We start from the raw sequence: 23,663 nt of genomic DNA on the forward strand, positions 1-23,663 counted from the left end.
CCATGACAGCTGAGGATTACGTAAAGGTTATGTGGACCATATTCCTGTATATCCTTTCGCATTTTATATCTTCCCCGACAGCAGTGACATGTTACCAGTCCGTGTCACAGGACCAAAAATGCTCTGAAGTCGTTTGGGGATCGTGATAATGAAATTACGTATATGCCAACAGAAACGCCCTACCTGAACCCAATGTAGCATATCTGGGACGCTACAAGGCGCCAGCTACGCGTCCACAAACCATTGATCCGTAATTTGCGGGTAACGCATGATCTACAGATGGACATCTCGTGTCATACACCTCCGGAAACCTACAAAGGACTTTTCGAACCCAAACCCCACAGAACTGTTGCTGTATTGCGTTTCAGTGGTGGGCCAGCACGATATTAATCAGATGTTCATAATGTTTTGGCTCGTCAGTGCAGAGTACGTTTGTTTCGGGGCGATCAGGTGGCAGAAATTCCATTTGGTCGCTTTTCATTGTCGAAACACCACACACATTTCAAACTGCAATAGGCAAATCATCCCCGTGACTGTCGTGCTGGCTGACAAAATGTTGCGTGTCAAGATGAGTCTTGCTTCGATTTATCCTACAGTGATGATCACTTAAGTGTGAGGCACTTGCTGTTTGCTGTCGGCATTACAGCGTGGTATTTCGAACAAACGTCAGATGGAGCACCTTAGGATATCGAATGATACAAGATGCGATATGGACTCCTCACTGAGCAAAATCTAAACAGCAAGCACTGTGTCTGGAAGGATATAGGGTTTGAGAATGTCTCCTCTTCCCCCTCTCCAGACAACGGTACATGTCATATGTGAGAAGCACAAAGCTTAGCCACGTATGGCGAGGAATGTACCAGCTTTCTTCGAAGCACAATATGTACTAATACATTTCTGGCCTCATTTTTACAAGACTTATCAACCATCGAACGTCTCGGAGTTACGGTTGATCAGAAATGGGGTCGTCGCGGTCCTCAAGCAACGAATGTTGATGCTCGGTGACTCGCATGGAAACTGCATGGCTGAAAATTTACCATGCCCGATATGCTTACACACCATAATATTTTTTTTTCATAGCTTGAAGACTTCATACTGTCTGCATTCTCAGAGGCAGAGGTCATGATTGTGTATTGTTATTTACCTAATCTGGGGTACAAGGTTAATTCGAATTAAAGATCTTATTTGCAGAACAATTTTCACAAACTTAAGTTAGATCCTTGGAACTATACCTACCATAGTCTGGACGAATGGTGAAGATAAGTAGTTGCCTCTGCCTGGTAGATAATATTCAGTAGCTTTCTATGCACTATGATGAAGACGTCAGAACTGACGAATACTGCTATACTATTCCTGACGGTAGCGTTTTCGCTTCCCAGCCCGGGTTCCCGGGTTAGATTCCCGGCGGGGTCAGGGATTTTCTCTGCCTCGTGATGGCTGGGTGTTGTGTGATGTCCTTAGGTTAGTTAGGTTTAAGTAGTTCTAAGTTCTAGGGGACTGATGACCATCGATGTTAAGTCCCATAGTGCTCAGAGCCATTTGAACCATTTTGAACTGTTCCTGACTTTCGATTGTTAGTTGCGCAGTATAAATGATATTCCATCTGTATTCCAATGTAGGTGGTGTATTGAACTGGTGCTTTATTAAAGTAGAGGTTAAACTACTAGCTATTTTCTCTTATTCAGTACTGTCTTTCAAATTAGAAATCATCATACTGGACTAGCATAAAATTAGGATGCAAAAAATACCCGAAAGCAAATTCACTGATGAAATAAAGAGTAAAAACTTATTCAGACTTGCATTTTATACTAGGCGTGTTTTTTAAGTAAGTACCGTTTTGAAATTAAAAAAAGACGTGCACAGATATCTCAATAATTTTATTTTTACATGAAAGCCTGTACCTTAATCTACTTTTCTGCATAATTTCCGTCAATATTGAGGCACTTGTCATAACGTTGTACCAGCTGAAACTTCCTGGCAGATTAAAACTGTGTGCCCGACCGAGACTCGAACTCGGTACTTTTGCCTGTCGCGGGCAAGTGCTCTACCATCTGAGCTACCGAAGCACGACTCACGCCCGGTACTCACAGCTTTACTTCTGCCAGTATCTCGTCTCCTACCTTCCAAACTTTTACACAAGCTCTCCTGCGAACCATGCAGAACTAGCACTCCTGAAAGAAAGGATACTGCGGAGACATGGCTTAGCCACAGCCTGGGGGATGTTTCCAGAATGAGATTTTCACTCTGCAGTGGAGTGTGCGCTAATATGAAACTTCTTGGCAGATTAAAACTGTGTACCCGACAGAGACTCGAACTCGGGACCTTTGCCTTTCGCGGACGTGAGTCGTGCTTCGGTGGCTCAGATGGTAGAGCACTTGCCCGCGAAAGGCAAAGGTCCCGAATTCGAGTCTCGGTCGGGCACACAGTTTCAATCTGCCAGGAAGTTTCATATCTGCGCACATTCCGCTGCAGAGTGAAAATCTCATTCTGTTGTACCAGCTTTTTAATACCTTCCTCATAGAAGTCTACCGCATGACTTGTTAACCACAGCATCACCACAGTTTTGAGCTCGTCATCGTCTTGACGACGCTGACCGCCCAGGTGTTTCTTCAAGTGCAGGAACAGGTGGTAGTCACTGGGCGCACGTTCGGGGCTGTACGTAGGATGATCTAGAGTTTCCCATCGAAAAGATGTGATGAGAACTTTGGTCTGATTCCCCACATGCGGACGGGCATTGTCTTGCATCAAAACGATGCGCTTGCTCAACTTCCATGGACTGTTGTTTTGATTCTGGTGTGACGTAGGCCACCCATGTTTCACCGCCCGTGACAATTTGGCTTATGAAATCATCACCGACGTTGTGGTACCCCTCAAGGAAAGTCAATTCACTGTCTAAGCGTTTGGTTTTGTGCACATTTACGGTACCAAACGTGCGCACAATTTTCGGTAATTCAAGTGCTCGGTCACAATGTCATACGAAACTCTACGAGAAACATTAGGAAAGTCATCCCGCAAGGAGGAAATCGTTAAGCGTCTGTTTTCTCTCACCTTATTGTCCACTTCCTGCACCAAACTTTCATTAACGACCGAAGGACGCCCACTCCGTTGTTCATCATGCACATTTGTGCGGCCATCTTTAAATGCTCTCACCCATTTCTTACCATTCCATCACTCATAATGTTTTCTTTGTAAACTGAACAGATCTCACGATGAATATCGATCGCTTTTAGGCCTTTAGCACTAAGAAATATTATAACAGCCCGTACTTCACAGTCGGTGGGACTTAACGATTATCGGAGGCATCTTAAACACTCAGTACACAACGTAAACAAGGACGAATCAGACATTAATGGCGTCAGTGCGTAGATTAAGGTACAGCCTTTCACGTAAAAATAAAATTTTCGAGATATCTTAGCACGTTTTTTTTTAGTTTCAAAACGTCAGTTACTTTAAAGAAAAACGCCTCGTAACAAGTGGAAGTAAGTGACCAGATAATTTCATTGTTGTATTGCCACTTTCTTGCGAACTATTTTTTTGTTGTTGTTGTCGTTTTCAGACTGAAGACAGGTTTGATGCAACTGTTCACACTTGTCTGTGCTGTGCAAGTCTCTTCATATCTCAATAGCTGATGCAGCCAACACTATTTGATCGAAAGTATTGAAGTATTGCACTGCCAGTAGTGAAGCAGTAACAGTGGAATGGGTTAGTCAGGACTGCTCAGTGACTTTCGAACGTGAACTTGTCACTGGATGTCACTTGAGTAACAGAGCCGTCAGGAACATTGCAACGCTTCTAAAACTGTCCAGGACGATGGCTGGCGATGTGGCCGTGAAGTGGAAACGCGAAGGAACAACCCCAGCTAAACCAAGGCGTCATGTGCTGACAGACAGGGATTTTCGAGGAGTGTGGATGTTGGTTATAAAAGAAAGTCATGAAATCGGTGGAAGTGTTCCAAAGTGCTAGCAGCAGTCCAGATAGCACAATGACAGCATAGGGTGCAGATAAGATTGTTGCAGAGTGGTCGAGCAGATCCTCATAATCCGCAGTACTAAGATGTTACAAATAGCGATGCCACTGGACTGTGGATGGATGGAAACAAATTATGTGTGTTGAATCACTCTGTACCCTGAGACAAGCTGATGGAAGGATTTGGGTTTGGTGAATGTTTAAAGAACGTTACCTGCCATCATACGTGGTGCGGTGAGAATGGTGTTATGGTAACGGGGTGTTTTCCGTGCTTAGAATGTGGTACCCTTATTGAGCTAAATTGAGAATCATATGAAAACGTTTTACAGCATTATGTACAGTGTACGGTAGAGGAACAATACGAAATCGATGACTGTGTGACCATGACAATACACGCTGTCATAAAGCAGCATCTGCGAGGCAATGGCTTGTGGACAATAGCATTCGAGAAATGAGATGGCCTGCCAGGAGTTCCTACCTCAAAGCAATGGAATACCTCTGGGATCAGTTAGAATGGCAAATTCGCTTCACACCCCAGAGTCCAACATCGCTATGCTTCTAGGTTTGACTCTTGAGGTAGAATGTGCTGCCATTTCTCCACAGACATCCAGGCACCTCATTGAAGGTGTGCATAGCAGAGCTCAAGTCAACATAAAGGCGACGGGTGGTCACAACCAATATTAATGTCCATTAAATGAAATGTATTTGCAGTTGTGTACACGAACGACCATCAGCTGTATAAGGGTATCACGACAGAGAAAATCTGTGCCAGACTGGGACTCGGATTTCCAGCTTTAGCGAGCCGTCGTCTTAACTGCTTTGATTATCCATGCACGACCCAAGGTCAGACTCAAACTTCCATATGTCATCGCTATTGCTTGATAAACTGTATTCGTACAAACATTATGTAATTCCCGTACCAGGCAGGACATTTTAATTGTGTGGTGTCGATGGATAAATGCGATACTGCGTTGTTTGTGTTGCTGAGAAGAAAGATACAATGTTCGTTCGGATGTATATTCATGTCCGAAGGAACACTGCATAATTCTTCTTAACAACACAGGCACTACAGTATCGGAATGTCCACTAATAAGTGTCCAGATGCTTTTCATCAGATAATGTACATCCATTTGGCCTGCTTACAGCAGCCAACCGTGTATCTAGCTGTACAGTTTTCATGCCCCTGCACTTCCTTCCGTTACTAAATTTGATATTTCTTCATGTCTCAGGATGTATGTTATCAGTAGATACCATTCTCTCCAGTTCGATTCAGCACCTTTTCATCAGTTGTCCTATCTGCTCATCTAAGTGTCAGCTTTCGTCTGTAATTCCGCACTTCACAAAATTCTAACTTCACCTCTAAACTTTTTATCGTCCACTTTTCACTTCCTTAAAGGCTACACTTCAGACAAATACTTTCAGAAAAAAGTTCCTAGCACTTAAATATACGAGTAAGTTCTATGATAACACATTTCTCTGTTTTAGAAAAGCTTTTATTGCTGTTGCCACTACTTCAGCCAATGTTATTATTTTGCTGTCGAAGTACACTGTCTGGCAAAAAATTTGAAGCACTTAGAAGACATGGTCGGATGTAAGTTCCTACACAAAAACCCCATCGGCAGGTATGTAAAATGGTTCAAATGGCTCTGAGCACTAAGGGACTTAACTTCTGAGGTCCCCTAGAACTTAGAACTACTTAAACCTAACTAACCTAAGGACATCACACACATCCATGCCCGGGGCAGGATTCGAACCTGCGACCGTAGTTGTCTCGCGGTTCCAGACTGTAGCGCCTAGAACCGCTCGACCATCCCGGCCGGCGGGTATGTAAAGGAGAGTTGGAATTCTCTGTGGCAGGTAGAACGACCACCAGACCACCAAGTTTAGTGTTGTTACCAGCTCTGGCACAGTGTGCACGGTGTTCCCGTAAGAGCGTACAAAAATGCTCCACTGCACAGTTGGAGATTGGGAACCTGGGGTCGGAGAAGCCAGCTTAAGGAGATATGGAAGTAAACTTGTCTAAGCCCGCTCCGTTGGCTGTGTGGTCTAACGCACGGCTTTCCGGACGGGAAGGAGCGCCAGTTCCCGGCACGAATCCGCCCGCCGGATTTGTGTCAAGGTCCGGTGAGCCGGCCAGTGTGTGGATGGTTTTTAGGCGATTTTCCACCTGCCTCGGCAAATGCGGGCTGGTCCCCCTTATTCCGCGTCAGCTACACTATGTCGGCGATTGCTGCACAAGCAAGTTCTCCACGTACGCGTACACCACCATTCCTCTACCACGCAGACATAGGGGTTACACTCGTCTGGTGTGAGACGCTCCCAGGGGGGTCCACCGAGGGCCGAACCGCACAATAACCCTGGGTTCGGTGTGGGGCGGCGGAGGGGTGAAGTGGACTGCGGTAGTCGGCGTGGGGTTGTGAATCACTGAGGCTGCTGCGGGGACAGAGCCTCTCCGTCGTTTCTAGGTCCTCGGTTAACATAACACAACATAACATAAACTTGTCTAACGCTTTGTCTGCATTACTGTTTTCCAACTTATTTACAACTAACATGCCAACAGGTTTACTATGCTGTTTATTTACATGTACAGTCTTTATTTCCTGCAAGGAAACAAGGAGGACGAAGCTGATTACTAAGAAGTCATGATGGAGGTTTTGTTTACTTTACTAGTTCATAAGGTGGCTCAATTGTATCGTGTTTACATTGTCCTATGACAGAACGTGCTATGAATCAACGACAGACCTATTCATTATTCTGTGCCATTCAGAGACGTACAGTACAATAAGATGGAGCAGTGCCAGTACAGTTTCGCAGAACTCACTGACATGCAACATATGTGTGGAGGACTACGTTGTAATGATCTTGCTGCTGAAAGGCTGTACAGGGAGCGATTTCCTAACAGTCATCATCCATTTCTCGATCGACTAATCGGAGAGATTAGTTCATTGGAAAGAAAACACGAGGGATCTGGCAACATGAGAACCACTCGCAACAAGATTTTGAAGTGGAGGTGCTGGAACGTGCTGCAGCGCACCCCACAACAAGAACTCGTCGAATTGCACGTGAAATGAGCGTTGCGCGTATTAACATGTGCCGACTACTCCACGGACAACAGTTACACCCATATGACGCACAACGAGTCCATGCAGTGCTTGTAACTGAGTTTGCACCAGGGGTCGGATTGTGTCAGTGGTTGTTCCAACATTGGATTGGTCGACCACATTTCCTTAAGATCGTGCTGTTTACTGACGAGGCCTCATTTGATTGTGATAGTATTTCGAACAGCAGGAACAGCCAATTGTGAGATGAGGAAAAACCTTTACGCTGTAGTAGAGTCACACCACCAAGTACGTTTTGCGGTGAATATGTGGGCCGGCATTATAGGCAATAATCTTATTGGCCCATATCTTCTACATAGCCGTCTGAATGGCCACCTGCACTTGGGGTTCGTACAAAGGGCTCTACTTGAGTTGTTGGATAACGTAGCCTTGACTGTTCCTGAAAGGATGTGGATACAACATGACTGTGCACCGCCTCATTTCAGTGTGGATGCCCCCAACCATCTCAGTACTGTATTTCCTGGTTGCTGGATTGGAAGGGGACGTCCTATTCCATGGCCTGTTTTGTCACCTGACCTGAGGCCTCCTGATTATTTCCTATAGGGATATATAAATTCACTTGTGTATGAGATCCCAGTGGATACAGAGATTAAATTAGTTGCCAGAATTGTAGCTGCCTCTGATATGATTCTAAACACACCAGGGATATCAGTCATGGCGCGTCAGACTCTTGTTCACCGATGTCGTGCATGCATTGAGGTTGATGGCCGTCAGTTTCAGCACATTTTGTAAGATACACTAGAAATGGTACGTTCACTGTGTCAGTGGTGGTATTTCCAGTTAACTGTAACTAACGTAAATAAAAAAGTACAGAGTAATGTGACTTAATTCCTATTATTTCCTAACCAGGCTTCTCCGACACCAGGTACCCTATCTCAAATTGTTCAGTTCAAAATGGCTCTGAGTATTATGAGACTTAACATCTGAGCTCATCAATCCTCTAGAACATAGAACTACTTAAACCTAACTAACCAAGGACATCACACACATCCATGCCCGAGACAGGATTCGAACCTGCGACTGTAGCGGTCGCGCGGTTCCAGACTGAAGCGCCTAGAACCGCTCGGCCACACCGGCCAGCAAATTGTTCAGTTGAGCGTCCTTTACGTCGTATTAAATTTTTGCACTCTCTTATGGAACCAATCTGTATAGGAGACATGTACAGTTTCGATACTAAGTGATCTCTGTCAAGGGCACGGAAATGCCACGTTTTCATGTGAGACAGCATTGCCAACATCTGACAGAGTTGCAAGGAGGCCTCACTGAAGGTCTACATTCGGCTGGCTGGTCGAATTTTGCAGTACAGAGATTTTGGGACATTCGGATGTGGCGGTACTCGTTAAGGAACCAGTTGATCACGTCTGATCACTGCCAGGAAAGATCGCCATATTGGACATTGTAAGTCAGTCACCTGTGCGCCTGCCGTCCGAGGAAAAGTAATAGGCTGCCTGCAACAATCTGTGTCATCCAACCTATTACTCTGAGACTAGCAGGAGCTGGACTAGGGAATTAACTTCCCTTGCGTAGACTGCTGTTAACATCACAACGGAAATGGTTGCGGTTTTAGTGGTGGTATGACCGGGAAGGGAAGCGTGCTCTGCTCATGAATGGCGTCGCACTGTGTTCAGCAAGGAATCACGATTTTGCACTACCTTGGACGACCATGGGGCAATGGCCTTGCCGCAGTGGGTACACCGGTACCCGTCAGATCACCGAAGTCAAGCGCTGTCGGGCGTGGCCGGCGCTTGGATGGGTGACCATCCTGGCCGCCATGCGCTGTTGCCTCGTGATGCCACATGAGAAGCTACTCGGCCAAATAGTAGCGGCTCCGGTCACAGAAAACCATCATAACGACCAGGGGAGCTGTGTGCTGACCACACGCCCCTCCTATCCGCATCCTCACCTGAGGATGACACGGCGGTCAGATGGTCCCGATGGGCAACTTGTAGTCTGAAGACGGAGTGTTTTAGACAACCATCGTCAGAAGTATGGCGGCGATCCGTGGAGAAGTTCCATTCCTCCAATGTTTTGGAGAGGCACAGCAGTGTTATTAAAGTGGACATGGTGTGGGAAGCCATCGGGAGCGACTTCAGACCATGACAGCTGGTAGTGATTAACAAGTCTCTCGTGATACGATGGTACATGACAGACATCCTCCGTCTTCATGCGTTTTCTCTCAGGTGATAGCATCGTAATGCCATTTTTCAACAGGACAATTCTCAACCACTTGTCTCTACCAATTGTCTGCGTGATGTTGAGGTACTCCGATGGCCAGCAAGATCTTCATATATATCCCCAATAGAACATGTGTGGGACCAGCTTGGGCTTCAACTTCGTCCCAGTGCCTGTACCCAGGATACCAAGGACCATTTGCAAGAGTAGTTGACCAATTTCTCTCAGGAGAAGATGGAACGGCTTTACGAACCCTTCCCAACCATATCATTGGATGCAACGAAGCTAGAGGGGCGCAACATCATACTGGTGGGCTCATACTGCCCAGTTCTTACTAATATTTCACTCGAGTTTGTAACCACTGAGATATTATCACATACCCTCTCACCTCCTGAAATTTAATTTCGTTTTCCGCTCACCTTCTGGGTGCTTGAATTTTTTTGTCAGGCAGTGAATAAAACTTATCTGGTACTTCTAGTGGCACGTTCCCTTACCTAATTAGTTCAAAGTCGCCAGATTTAATTCGACTATATTCTATTCCCGTTGCTATACTTTTGTTGATATTCAGTTTATAAACTCTTTTGAATGACACTGCCCATTCCGTTCAACTGATCTTCGCCGTTTCTGATAGAACCACAATGCCATTGGCAGACTTCAGAGTTTTTAATTCTTCTTCCTGAATTTTAATTCCCTTTCCAACTTTCTTCTTGGTTTCCCTTGCTGTTTGTTGAATGTATTGACCGAATGATAAAGCGGATAGCTCGCAACCGTGTCGCACTGTTTTCTCAACTAATGCTTCTGTTTCATGTTCTTTGACTCTTATAACTGCAGTCTGGTATCGGTGCAAGTCATATGTAACCTTACACTCACTGTATTTTATCTCCATTACCTTTCAAAGAGTGTATCCCACTACATACAAAACTCGTGGAGTATGTTGTTGGAGACACGCGGGAATTAAAGATATTACCTGCCAGTGGGCTCTGATTTATATCAATGGAGATAGTTGAAAATGTGTGCCAGACTGGGATTTGAACTTGGGTCTTCTGCTTACTAGGGAGATGCACGGACCGCTGTGCCATAAGCGCACAGTGGTCATCGTAACTGCGTGGACTACCCTAGCATGCCTCCCGTCAGACCCAAATTCTCAACTTATCTACCCACAAAACTGATGTAGTCCCCTTGTCCGTTATCCTCATTGCTCACGGCATTAGGCTGATTCCCGAAAGAACAGGCACCACATATACAGTATGTTATTGTTTGTGCAGCTATAACTGAGTATTGAATGAAAGGAAGAAGAGTGAAACTCGGTGTCGATTACCTTCTAACATCTTCAAATAACAACGCAGAAATCACGAAGGGAAACGTCCCCACCCGACAGACAGATCACCACGAACATCACAAGCCCTCACTCTATGAATACAGCAGATGGATTTGAAACATTTCTAAGACGTTAACTCATACGTTGGTAAAAAAGAATGTCCGCGAACGTGTGTGGACTTAGTTTCAAACAAATTAGGGTGGACCTAGTTTCAAATAAAGTAGGGAATGAAAGAATAAGTCATACGAAACTAAGAAAATAATTTTGCAGTTGCAAGCTGGTTTTGCACTTCCAAACGTAGAGAAACGATCCGTTTGGTGGAGTCGAAGATCGCGTTATTCTTTTACTCACCCTACGTTTTACTTGCTGTGTCATCTTTTTCGTAAAAAAAACATGAAGAAAATTTCGGAATTCATACTCTTGAGCTGAATTTCAAACTATTTTTCTTGAATCTGTAGCGTCTACTGACCTGTTTCGATTTTCAGGACACGTTCTCAAGAAGTGAAAGTAAATGTTAATCGGAACACATGCTACTTACAGCACTTTCATTTATTGCAGTCTAAATCGGAAATGAAGAAGGCCAAGTCTCGAGCAGGATCTCCGGCATCGATGGAAATCCCTCGCCCACCTGTGTTGCCGCTCTCAGCTCTGCCACCGTCAAGGTATTTGCTTAATAATGTGATAAATTTGTTACATCTCACTTTTTACTTTTAAGTAGAATTTTGACCAGCTCTGTTTATATCAAGATTTGTAGATCAACTCAACAATTTGCACCCCATCAACTACACAGATAGCTCCTAAAGAGTAGGATACCTGAATTTCAAAATCCGTAAACTTTATAACTATTTAGCCATTCAGAGACGACAATATTTAATCAAATATTTTTTGCACTGTCTTGCGAAAATTAGAACTAAGATAATTAACTTGCTACTACTGTCTATTGTGATGGTCGCAAACGACAAATACGTAATGCCGTTGCACGAAGTTATGATGCTTGACTAGACATGAAAGGGAGGAGGGAAGAGATGGGACATAATTACTCATGATGAATCTCGAGGAGGCTAAAAGCACAGGTGAATTTGCATGTTCCTGCAAAGCAATCATCGTAATACTTAGTGATCCCAACAGCCGGACCCAGGACGAGCGATAGATCTATGGTATAGACTCCGTTCCAAACCTTCTCGCATCGCAAATTTCAAATGTGATTATCAAGAACTGAACTCAAGATTTCCGTATTAGTTGCCATTTGCATAGTGGTTAGCGCCACTGTCTACTTATGCAGGCCTGTCTTTATATTAAAACATGCACAGAAAAAGCCAATTTTCCTTTTTCCGATTTCCTTATTTTCTGCTATTTAGACAACCTAATTACCATAGCTCTGTCCGAATGACTTATAGATTATATTACCTATGTTTTTTGCGTGCATATATTGAGGGGGAAAATACATTAATACAAAGATGACATGAGACTTTCGAACTACATGCATTCTGCTCCAACATGCGTTCTCGCTAATGGTAGGGCTTTGACGTATCTTCCAGTAGATCCATACACAGTTGCAATCAGGTCAAATCACGGGAAAGATGTCGTAACATTACCACGCTTCCGCAACCTGACAGACTGCCCGACTGAAAAATAACTACAGCAAACCGAGACTGATCTGCCACAAATGATATTCCATAAACTCTGTACTGACTTCACGTCCTACCAGACCAACTATAACGCACTACAAAAGAGTGCTGCAGTCTCACTTCATATATAAGAATTTCTCGAAACAAACAATTCATTTGCTAAGAAATTTAATCAGATATTTATTTTTACAGTGCCGTGTCCTCTATACAGTACCTGAAGATTCTCATCCGTCGACTTGGCTAGATTATTTTACTTGACCTTTTCTGTTTCCATCTATCGAAACGATTCGTCAGTATCAGTATGATAGGTTTTTATCTCGGTCATCTCTTAGCTGAAAGATGTGCTTGTGTGGAATATGGGATGCAAATAAACACAGTAAAACAAAGTGTATGGTCATCAGTACAATATACAGACTGTCCAGTATTAAAATGGGACAATCTACCATTAGCCAAGTAAGTGGATTTAAATATCTTGGAAGCACAATAACTGAAGTCTTAAGATGTCACCAGGAGATGAAAGAACGAATTGCCATAGCGAAGGACGCATTCAAAAGAAAGAGGAGACTCTTATGTGGCAAATTAGATAAAGGTCTAAGGAAAAGGCTTGCCAAATGTTTTGTCTGGAGTGTGGCACTATATGGGGTATAAACATGAACACTGAGACGAGAGGATGAAAAGAGGTTAGAAGCATTTGAGATGTGGATGAGAATGGAGAGAATAAGCTGTATGGAAAGAGTGAGTAAAGACAGAGTGTTGGAAAGGGGGGAGGGGGAGGTGAGAGAAGATGTCTGCTGAAGGTTGTAAAAGAAGGAAAAAGAGCTTGTCGGGATGTTCATTGAGAAGGTAGTGCTTGCAAGCAGATGCTTTGGTAGGATTGGTTTTTGGGAGAAGACTGAGAGGAAGAAGGGGATACAAGATAATAGACGACAAAGGGAAGAGGAAATTACGCAGACCTGAAGAGGATGGCAGAAGACCGGACAGCCTGGAGAACTACCATGTGAAAACCTGCCATTTGGCAGAGCACTAATGATGATGATGATTATGATGATGATGATTATGATGATGATGATCTCTTAGCTCTAGTAATTAAGCAACTAGCATGATTTCTGATGTGATCCATCTACCTTCCGACATGCCATCATCTCGCTAATCTCTTATCGTTAGGAATTCAGTAAAGAATTTCCTTTGTTCAGGTATGTTCCAACCAGCCTCAACTTTAAAAAAAAAAGTATTAGTTACGCTTTCCTGTCACTCCAAGTAACTACCACCATAGAGCTTTCCATTGCTGTTGAGCAATCCCTGGAGTGTCACAGTTGTCACAATAAATGGAGTCTCTCATTACCTTAATTCTCAAAGTTACTAATGCGACATTATATATATGCTGAGAGAGCTTGGGGAGCATGCCTGAATGCGCGAGCCAATGAGGGAGCCGGTGGCAGATGAGCGCTGTCAGAGAAGATTGCCAGGTGAGGGGTGTGCGGCACTTGCCTCTTGCAGCTGTAAGATAACTGGTTGCTGATTGGCTAACGTTCATGACTTCATACAGGACACGGACAGTCTTTAACAGACCTGCCTAGTAACTTGTCCTGTACGGAGCATTATCGACCTTTGAACTGTCCTCTTAGATTCCTGCCAAACCACATCGTCAGAAAAAGCAACGTATTTGGAAATAAACAGCTAAAGATTTGTGACCAACAAGAATAAGGATGTTATTTCTGATCATTCAACTCGCAGCAAATTAGGTTGTAATTGTAGGTTCTTGCCTAACTACGCCCCCGGAAATCGCGACATATTCGGTAAAAGAACCGAAATTTTTGTGACGAACCAGAATAAAATGCCACTGCTGCTCGTTTCACTAGTGGCAGTTTCCTTTTCAAACAGAATGAAGACACAAAAACTAAGTAACTCATCCATGAAGGAATGCTCTCTTGTATATAAATAACATCGAGTATTGCAGAACATGCTTATATTCCATTAATAAGAAAGTCACAGAACATGAAGATGGGAAAAATATTAGAGTACTACGTAACATAAACCTATAACGATTGGCTTCATAACCCCATACACCTGTCCATTACACAATGATGAGTACACGAAAATCCAGGCATTATCTATCATGTAACGATGTCATGAAAACTTTTGCCACCGATATGTCATTAAGTGAAAATTAATTATAACAAATCGTACCATGAGTGATGTGCTTGCGATAAATCTTCAGTGTGCCATTGGCTTGGAATGGCATACTATCATAACATACATTTTATGACAGGAATACAATTATAAACGACGAACCCAGGGACCCCACTTATATTGAGTTTCGAGGTCGCTTCGAGTTGAGCTACGACATCATGAACGTCAGCCAATCAGCAAACCCAATTTCATGGCATCCACGAGATGCAGTAGCTTGTGGCAGGAGGTCACAGGAACTCCCGCCTAATTGCCATAGAGCGCGTCCATTATGACCGACTCAGTTGAGTTGCCAAAGATGTGAAACCATCACCATGAACGAGGGGCGATCGAAAAGTGCCCAGCCTGAGATAGTCTCGCACAAGCAACAGCACCTTTTATGGTTGCCCTTTGTGGGTATGCAAGTCAAATTTCGCGGCTACAGCATTGTTAGCTTTGCCGCTAGGATGCGTTGTATACCGTAGTGTAAGCAAAATAACGAATATCGAGATAAATGAATATCGAGATAATCAAGAATCCTACTGTTATTGAATATCTTCATTTGAAGGAAATGATGGCCAAGAAAATTGCAGAGGAGATGTGGAACACACTTAAGGACAGTGGTCGTCTTATGCAGCAGTGAAAACCTGCGTGTCCAACTTCAAACGTGGAAGAAAGTGTGTGGAAGATGCGCCAAGGAGCGGAAGGCATGTCATCAACAACGTTGCAGCACATTGAAACCACATTTGGAATCTCCCATTGGCGTGCTCATGACATTATTGTGGATATTTCGAGAAAGCCGAAAGTTTCATCTCGGTGGGTCCTGAAGGACCTGAATGCAGATCAGCGACGGGAGCGTGTGCACTGTTGTGAAGAAGTCGTTCGCTAATTTGAGGCCGATAACGACCGCTTTCTTGCAAGATATGTGACAGTGGAACGAAGGTGGGTTCACCACTTTGATCCTGAGACAAAACAACAGTCATAACAATGGAAACTCCAAAAAAATTCCGGGTGCAAAAATCAGCCGGTAAGGTGACGGATGGCATCCGTCTTCTGGGATACAGAAGAGTAATTATGGTGGGAAACTTACAAAATGGCATAACTGTCAATGCATCATAATATTGTACCTTCCTGCGTCGTTTGAGAGAAGCGATACAGAAAAAATGACGCGGAAAATTGGGGCGCGAAGTTCTTTTGCATCAGGACCACGCACCAGTGCACAAAGCCTTCGCTACACTGGAAACTCTGCGTGACTGCAGGTTTGAATTGTAACGCCACCCGCCATATTCTCCAGATTTGGCTGCATCAGACTTTTTTCTTTTTGCGTACCTAAAAACAGACCTCAAAGGGCAACGATTTGACAATTATGATGCAATGATTGATGGTGTGAACGCTTGGCTGGACTCGCGATCGAAGACCTTTTACTTGAATGGTTTGCAGAAGTTATCTGAATGTGCACGCAAGTCTATTAGTGTACACTGGAATTATTTTGAAAAATAAATCGGTATTATGAAATTTCTGTCATTCTTTGTTATGCTAGAAACTTTTAGACCCCTCCTGAGCGTTTTACACTGAAATTAAAAGTAGTAAGACATACACTGTCTATCTAACGCTTCAGAAGTATATCTGCATCGCTTATATCATTAGACGACAGAATATATCATGATCTATAATCACTTTATTAATCCGAGAAAACAATAAAACATCCAGACACAACTGATAATAAGATATGGTGTATGGCTGCATAATTGAATATTACGTTGAGATAAAGACATTACGTTTGATAAAATGCAGTTACGTAAATTATTTAAATTAGGAATGCAATTTAAATAATAAGAACATACTATAGCATCGTTTTGAACACAAAAGCAGCAAGAGCAGGAGTAAACCTCTAAGAAACATATTATACATGCCCACTCATCACAGGAATTTTCAATGTTTGTTTTACAAGCTCCAGCAGCATCTGCTTTTGCAGACTAAATTATGAGAATTCAGATGTGCGAATTATGCAAACAGCTGTTGTTTATAAATGCTCATATACGATTCAGCACTTATGTGCCGTTATCACTGGGTACTTTTATTCAGTTCTGTAAAATGCAAACATATTTGAAGTACTAATTATTCTAATGAAATTAGGCTTAAAACAGTTTGTGTCTCTTTGGGTTATTGCCTTATTTTCAAGGTGTTGGGTTCTATAGCACCCTTTTTACATTATTGTATACCCAGTGCCGGCTTAAAGCTCAAGTGACACAAGCAGCTACTTGGGCTGCCCAAGAGGAAAATTTGTATACAAGTTGCATCACAATTAGTAGTGAAAAATGACACGGGTATAGTATATGAGAGAGTGGGGGAGCGTGAAATGATACGTTTTTAAAGTGAAAAAACGTTATCGAACGGGCTACGCCATTTAATTGCACATGACAAAACTTCCAGTACACAGTATTGTAAAGAGGGCCATACAAAACCCAACAATACATCTGTATATAGAAGGAGAAATCCTGACTATATGACTCATCATCGCCCAACCTAAATCGCAAAGAAGAGAAACTTGAAATATGGAAAAAGTGTTGATTTCATACTGTACTCTTCGTTTAAATAAGGATTTTTCGAATTTCCATCCCTAGGGGGTGAAATAGACGTTGAAAAGTTTTTGAAAATACTTCGTGATTAAGTCAATATTGAAGAGAGAGAGAACTACCAAAATTGGTATTGGGTTTCTCAGCCAGAAATAAAAAAAAAATACATGTTCCACCATTTTTGAAAATTCGACCACAAAGGGAGGAAAATAGTGGGCGAAAGCTTTTTGAAATCATATTGTTATTGAAGAACCGCTACACCATTTTTAAGCTACATTTATGAAAACTGGTATTTGACTTCTTGATCAGGAATAAAACAAAATATATGTATGAGTGCCTTTGGAAATTCAACTCCTAAGGAGGTCATACAGGGGATGAAAATGATTATGAAAATATTTAGTTATATTAAAAGATTTTGAAGCTAAATCTATGAAAACTGGTATTTGACTTCTCGATTACAAATGAAGAAATATATTTTTTTCTGTCTCAATAACGTAAAACTGGAGTTTTACTCTTTTGTCAAACACATAAATAATACAACAGAAAGCTAGAAACCTCGCTAATAAAGTGTGCTTTCTCGTAACCTCACTGAATATCAAGAACCACATACGTAAAATTATTCAGGCCAAAAGACATCAGTTCTATAGCTACTTCATCAGTCCAACATAATGTAAAAGAGCGCATCTGATAATATGTAAACTAGTGGAGCAGGGCTGGTTCAACCCATGATTACGATCATATCCCAAGGTCATGCCCATGCTTTCGAGATATCCCCCCACCCCTCTCTGTCCATGCATCTAGGGCAATTGCGTGAGATCAGGAAGTAACCTGATATTCATCAGGATGTAACCTGATATCCATCACAGGTCAAGGTAAGTTCCCGCCAAGATAACCCACGCATCATAGGAAATTGCATGAGATAAAAATTAAGGTCCCCCATTCACTGTGGCAGTTATATAGTCCATATAACGTTCTAAGAGGTCGTCAGCCTTCCCACCACTAACCCAGACGAATGTTATTGTTGTTGTTGTCTTCAGTCCTGAGACTGGTTTGATGCAGCTCTCCATGCTACTCTATCCTGTTCAAGCTGCTTCATCTCCCAGTACCTACTACAACCTACATCCTTCTGAATCTGCTTAGTGTACTCATCTCTCGGTCTCCCTCTACGATTTTTACCCTCCACACTGCCCTCCAATGCTAAATTTGTGATCCCTTGATGCCTCAAAACATGTCCTACCAACCGATCCCTTCTTCTAGTCAAGTTGTGCCACAAACTTCTCTTCTCCCCAACCCTATTCAATACCTCCTCATTAGTTACGTGATCTATCCACCTTATCTTCAGTATTCTTCTGTAGCACCACATTTCGAAAGCTTCTATTCTCTTCTTGTCCAAACAAGTTATCGTCCATGTTTCACTTCCATACATGGCTACACTCCAAACAAATATTTTCAGAAATGACTTCCTGACACTTAAATCTATATTCGATGTTAACAAATTTCTCTTCTTCAGAAACGCTTTCCTTGCCATAGCCAGTCTACATTTTATATCCTCTCTACTTCGACCATCATCAGTTATTTTACTTCCTAAATAGCAAAACTCCTTTACTACTTGAAGTGTCTCATTTCCTAATCTAATTCCCTCAGCATCACCCGATTTAATTTGACTACATTCCATTATCCTCGTTTTGCTTTTGTTGATGTTCATCTTATATCCTCCTTTCAAGACACTGTCCATTCTGTTCAACTGCTCTTCCAAATCCTTTGCCGTCTCTGACAGAATTACAATGTCATCGGCGAACCTCAAAGTCTTTACTTCTTCTCCATGAATTTTAATACCTCCTCCAAATTTTTCTTTTGTTTCCTTTACTGCTTGCTCAATATACAGATTGAATAACATCGGGGAGAGGCTACAACCCTGTCTCACTCCTTTCCCAACCACTGCTTCCCTTTCCTGCCCCTCGACTCTTATGACTGCCATCTGTTTTCTGTACAAATTGTAAATAGCCTTTCGCTCCCTGTATTTTACCCCTGCTACCTTTAGAATTTGAAAAAGAGTATTCCAGTCAACATTGTCAAAAGCTTTCTCTAAGTCTACAAATGCTAGAAACGTAGGTTTGCCTTTTCTTAATCTTTCTTCTAAGATAAGTCGTAAGGTCAGTATTGCCTCACGTGTTCCAACATTTCGACGGAATCCAAACTGATCCTCCCCGAGGTCCGCATCTACCAGTTTTTCCATTCGTCTGTAAAGAATTCACGTTAGTATTTTGCAGCTGTGACTTATTAAACTGATAGTTCGGTAATTTTCACATCTGTCAGCACCTGCTTTCTTTGGGATTGGAATTATTATATTCTTCTTGACGTCTGAGGGTATTTCGCCTGTCTCATACATCTTGCTCACCAGCTGGTAGAGTTTTGTCATGACTGGCTCTCCCAAGGCCGTCAGTAGTTCTAATGGAATGTTGTCTACTCCGGGGGCCTTGTTTCGGCTCAGGTCTTTCAGTGCTCTGTCAAACTCTTCACGCAGTATCGTATCTCTCATTTCTTCTTCATCTACATCCTCTTCCATTTCCATAATATTGTCCTCAAGTACATCACCCTTGTATAAACCTTCTATATACTCCTTCCACCTTTCTGCCTTCCCTTCTTTGCTTAGAACTGGGTTGCCATCTGAGCTCTTGATATTCATACACGTGGTTCTCTTCTCTCCAAAGGTCTCTTTAATTTTCCTGTAGGCAGTATCTATCTTACCCCTAGTGAGATAAACTTCTACATCCTTACATTTGTCCTCTAGCCATCCCTGTTTAGCCATTTTGCACTTCCTGTCGATCTCATTTTTGAGACGTTTGTATTCCATTTTGCCTGCTTCATTTACTGCATTTTTATATTTTCTCCTTTCATCAATTAAATAGGATGGCTTAAAAGAGATGGAAAACCCCTCTCCTCCTCCGATACTCTTTAATCAAGCTCTTCCTTCCCCATCCTCTTTTTCTCTTTAGAGCAGTTGTATGTGCCTTGTCATTTACCTTGTACCGAAACGATCAGGTTGGTCTGGGATCAGGGTGTGGGTATTTGTTGTCAAAAATTATAGGTCTACAATAAACTAATTTCTAGTTTATTAACAATATCTTATTAAAGTTTTTTTACAATACTATACTTTCGTTATCTTTTTTTTATTAACGACAAATTTTGAAAGTTATTTTACAATACATTATTTATTGTACTTTAACAAACACTTACAGACATACATATATTTTTAATAAACCAATATACCATATACAGAGATATTTGCTACAAAAAGATGTAAGCTATTGCTAGTAAAGAAAGACTCTACATACTACATTTCCTATGGCAAAAAAATTTACCATTCGTTTCTAATTGGTTTTAGATAATTTTTTTCATGTAATTCAATTTTCTTTTTACAATAGTAATTTCTTTGTACAGTTTTTATTCTTTTATATATATGAGGTTCAGTAAAAGGAAACCCGGTCAGTGCGTCTACCTTAGCCTTACACGTAAGGTGGCACCACGTAACTGCGAGTATGGTGGCGCCATCTATTGGTAGAGAGACTGACGCGTGCGCACCGTCTGATGTTGCATAGCGCCAGTGTGGTTTCATTCCGAAGAGAAGTTTGTCACACAAGTTATCTTCCACTGCCGAACATGCAAACGAGTAAGCAGGAACAACGAGCGGTTCGACTTTTGGCGGCGGAGGGAGTTGGAGGCCGTGAAAAGTATCGGCTGATGAAGGCTGTGTACGGTGAGTACAGTCAAGAGTCGTTCAAGTGTTGTGGTATGGCGCAAACGATTCCTTCAGGGGTGCGAGTCACTGGAAGGCGATGCTCGTTCTGGACAGGCTCATCGTGTTATCACACCTGAAATGGATGTGGTAGTGAATGCTTTAGTCTCGGACAACCGCAGAATCACCGTGGACGGGATCCATCGGTTACCGGGTATTAGCATGGGCATGTTGTCTATTGACGGTATCCTTCTGCGTGACAATGCCCGCCCACACACGGCCGATGCGGCAAAGACGACATTGCAGCAGTTTCGGTGGGAAACGCTGGAACATCCACCGTACAGTCCCGACCTTTCATTGTGTGACTTCCATGTGTTTGGACCTCTAAAACAAGCGATTCGCAACGGACGACGAAGTGTGTGACTGGGCCCAGGCCTGGATACGACATCAGCCTACTAGCTTCTTCAAGGATGGAATCGACTGGCTAGTGTCGCAATGGGATAAATGTGCCAACAGTTTTGGGGACTATTTTTGAGTATGTACTGGGTATAACTACATTTTTGAGTTAATAAAATCATTACCGTTATGAAAATACATGGCAGATTAAAACTGTGTGCCGAACCGAAACTCGAATTCGGGACCTTTGCCTTTTGTGTGCTATTACTCTCAGATGGTAGAGCACTTGTCCGCGATAGGCAAAGGTCTCGAGTTCGAGTCTCGGTCTGGCACACAGTTTTAATATGTCAGATTGTTTCATATCAGCGCACACTCTTCTTCAGAGTGAAAATTTTATTCAGGAAACATCCCCCAGACTGTGGCTAAGCCATGTCTCCGCAATATCCTTTCTTCCTTGAGTACTAGTTCTGCAAGGGTCGCAGGGAAGCTTCTGTGAATTTTGAAGGGTAGGAGACGAGGTTCTGGCGGAATAAAAGCTGTGAGGACGGTTCGTGAGTCGTGCTTGAGTAGCTCAGATGGTAGAGCACTTGCCTACGAAAGGCAGAGGTCCCGAGTTCGAGTCTCGATCAGGCGCACAGTTGTAATTTGCCACGCAGTTTCATATCAGCGCACACTCCACTGCAGAGTGAAAATTTCATTCTCGTTACCGTTACTTTACACTAGTGACCGGGTTTCATTTGAATGCCCCTGATAATATACATGGTGATTCCTTGATGATGTTAGAAACTTTCAGGGATGACGAAGAACAGTAAAAGTATCAGTTTGATTAGAGGGACCCCGGTCCAGAAACGACCGGTTCGAAAGTTATAAGCGAAAAACGGTCTGATACCTCTGACAGTGGAATACATGCTCCGATACTATTGTTGCCAAGTGTGTAGAGACGATAATACGGATCAAAATAAGAGAAAGTGTCTAGTAAACATAGGTTCTAAAATTTCTTTCTTAAAAGCTATGAGCACTTATTTATCTCCGATGCTGTGAAAACCATCTCTTCTATTGTAAGCTCTTTGGTTTCCGCATTTTTGAAGGAGGTAGTATGGACCGAAATAACAAAAAAAGTTATGTAAATATGGTCCTATAATGCACACATTAAGAGTTATGTGCACTTGTGTTGTCTATTTTACAGTATCGAAGAGGAACTAGTACTCTTACGGTATGCATTTTGGAGCCCATGTTGCCAAACATTTTTTTCTTGTTTTTGTTCATCTCTGAAAAGTACCCACTTTGCAATCTTAGCAACAGCAGTTTTTATTCCACTGTCAGAGTATCAGCTTTAAAATTCTGGCCTCGGTCATTTCTGGTTACCTCAAATGCATGTATTTATCCTTCTCCATCATCTCTGAAGGTTTTTAACAACACGAAATCATCCTGTATAGAGACTTTTACGTGGTAACACACACACACACACACACACACACACACACACACACACACAGTAAATTCATACGTGTACCTACAGTAGTTCATATGTACAATATATGTACGTACATGTAGCTGAACGTGGAATTCCACGCTGTGACGTCATCAGCTCCACGAACGTTTTCACGTCCCATGAGAGGCGGGGAAGAGAGTAGCTTGGTGCCAGTCGTCTTCGTCCCCCATCACAGTTTTCGCAAGACGGTTCACTCTCAATACCAGCGTAAGATGAGAGGGACAAAGACGAGCAAATTCATCCTCCGCACGGCGCCAAAGTGGGGAGGAGGAAATGAAACAGGCTTTCTCCGTCTCCTTTTGTTCCTTTTGAATGGTGCGAGCAAGTAATATTCTTGAGAGCGCGTTTCTCTTCCCACTTGCTCCACGGTATACATATTTTTATATCTGCACCCCTTTCGCAGTATTCTAATGGCGAAATTCCTCTCGCTATTTGGTACAGTCTTTGTATGGAATTGAATTATCACATCACTTACACAAACACGACACTACGCTACATACGCACTCATCACACTTACCTGCACGAGACACTTAAAATGAATTCTTTTGGCCATTCAAGAGTGGTTGACGAGAAGGGTTGGCACTAGTTGTCAGTCTCAATAAATATACACTCCCACTATATCATGAAAATATCCACCAACACAGTGCAGTAGCAGCAATTGTAAACAATCCCTGTGACCACTGCAACCCTTAACAGTTTAATTTACTGAGCGCAGAAGCAGATTTACTGCTAATTTTATTCAAGCACCTTCACAAGGCTGAATGGGCCTTTATCCAGACCTCTCCTCTACATAATACCTGAAGGTGATGGTCAGGTTTCGAAAGCGGAAATTCGCGTTAGTATCCGTAGAAGTTAGATAACGTATGTGGCTCATGAACGTTAACATTACGTTGAAATTTAATGAAAAAGGTAACTGCAAAAAATAATTTTTCATACAATGATGCTTGTTATAAATTGAAGTTCTTCCAACTTCCCTCGCCACCTGCTGATACCTTACGCTTGTTAGCCATCCATGCAAACTCATATTATAAGAAGGTTATTAGGTAATAAGTGGATCTAAACCACGGCAGCTTCGCTATCAAGGCACTGTTTTC

At 42.6% G+C, this 23,663-nt stretch overlaps 1 protein-coding gene across 1 annotated transcript in view; it reads left to right on the top strand.

Annotated features, from left to right (window-relative positions):
• LOC126336334 (uncharacterized) overlaps positions 1–23,663 on the top strand; it is a 1,038,948-nt gene that overhangs the window by 78,942 nt on the left and 936,343 nt on the right. Inside the window, exon 7 of the mRNA XM_049999897.1 lies at positions 11,134–11,237. Coding sequence (XP_049855854.1) covers positions 11,134–11,237 — 104 coding nt within the window. The remainder of the gene's footprint in view (positions 1–11,133; positions 11,238–23,663) is intronic.

Source organism: Schistocerca gregaria, chromosome 2, assembly GCF_023897955.1.
Source record: "Schistocerca gregaria isolate iqSchGreg1 chromosome 2, iqSchGreg1.2, whole genome shotgun sequence".
Lineage (NCBI taxonomy): Eukaryota > Metazoa > Arthropoda > Insecta > Orthoptera > Acrididae > Schistocerca > Schistocerca gregaria.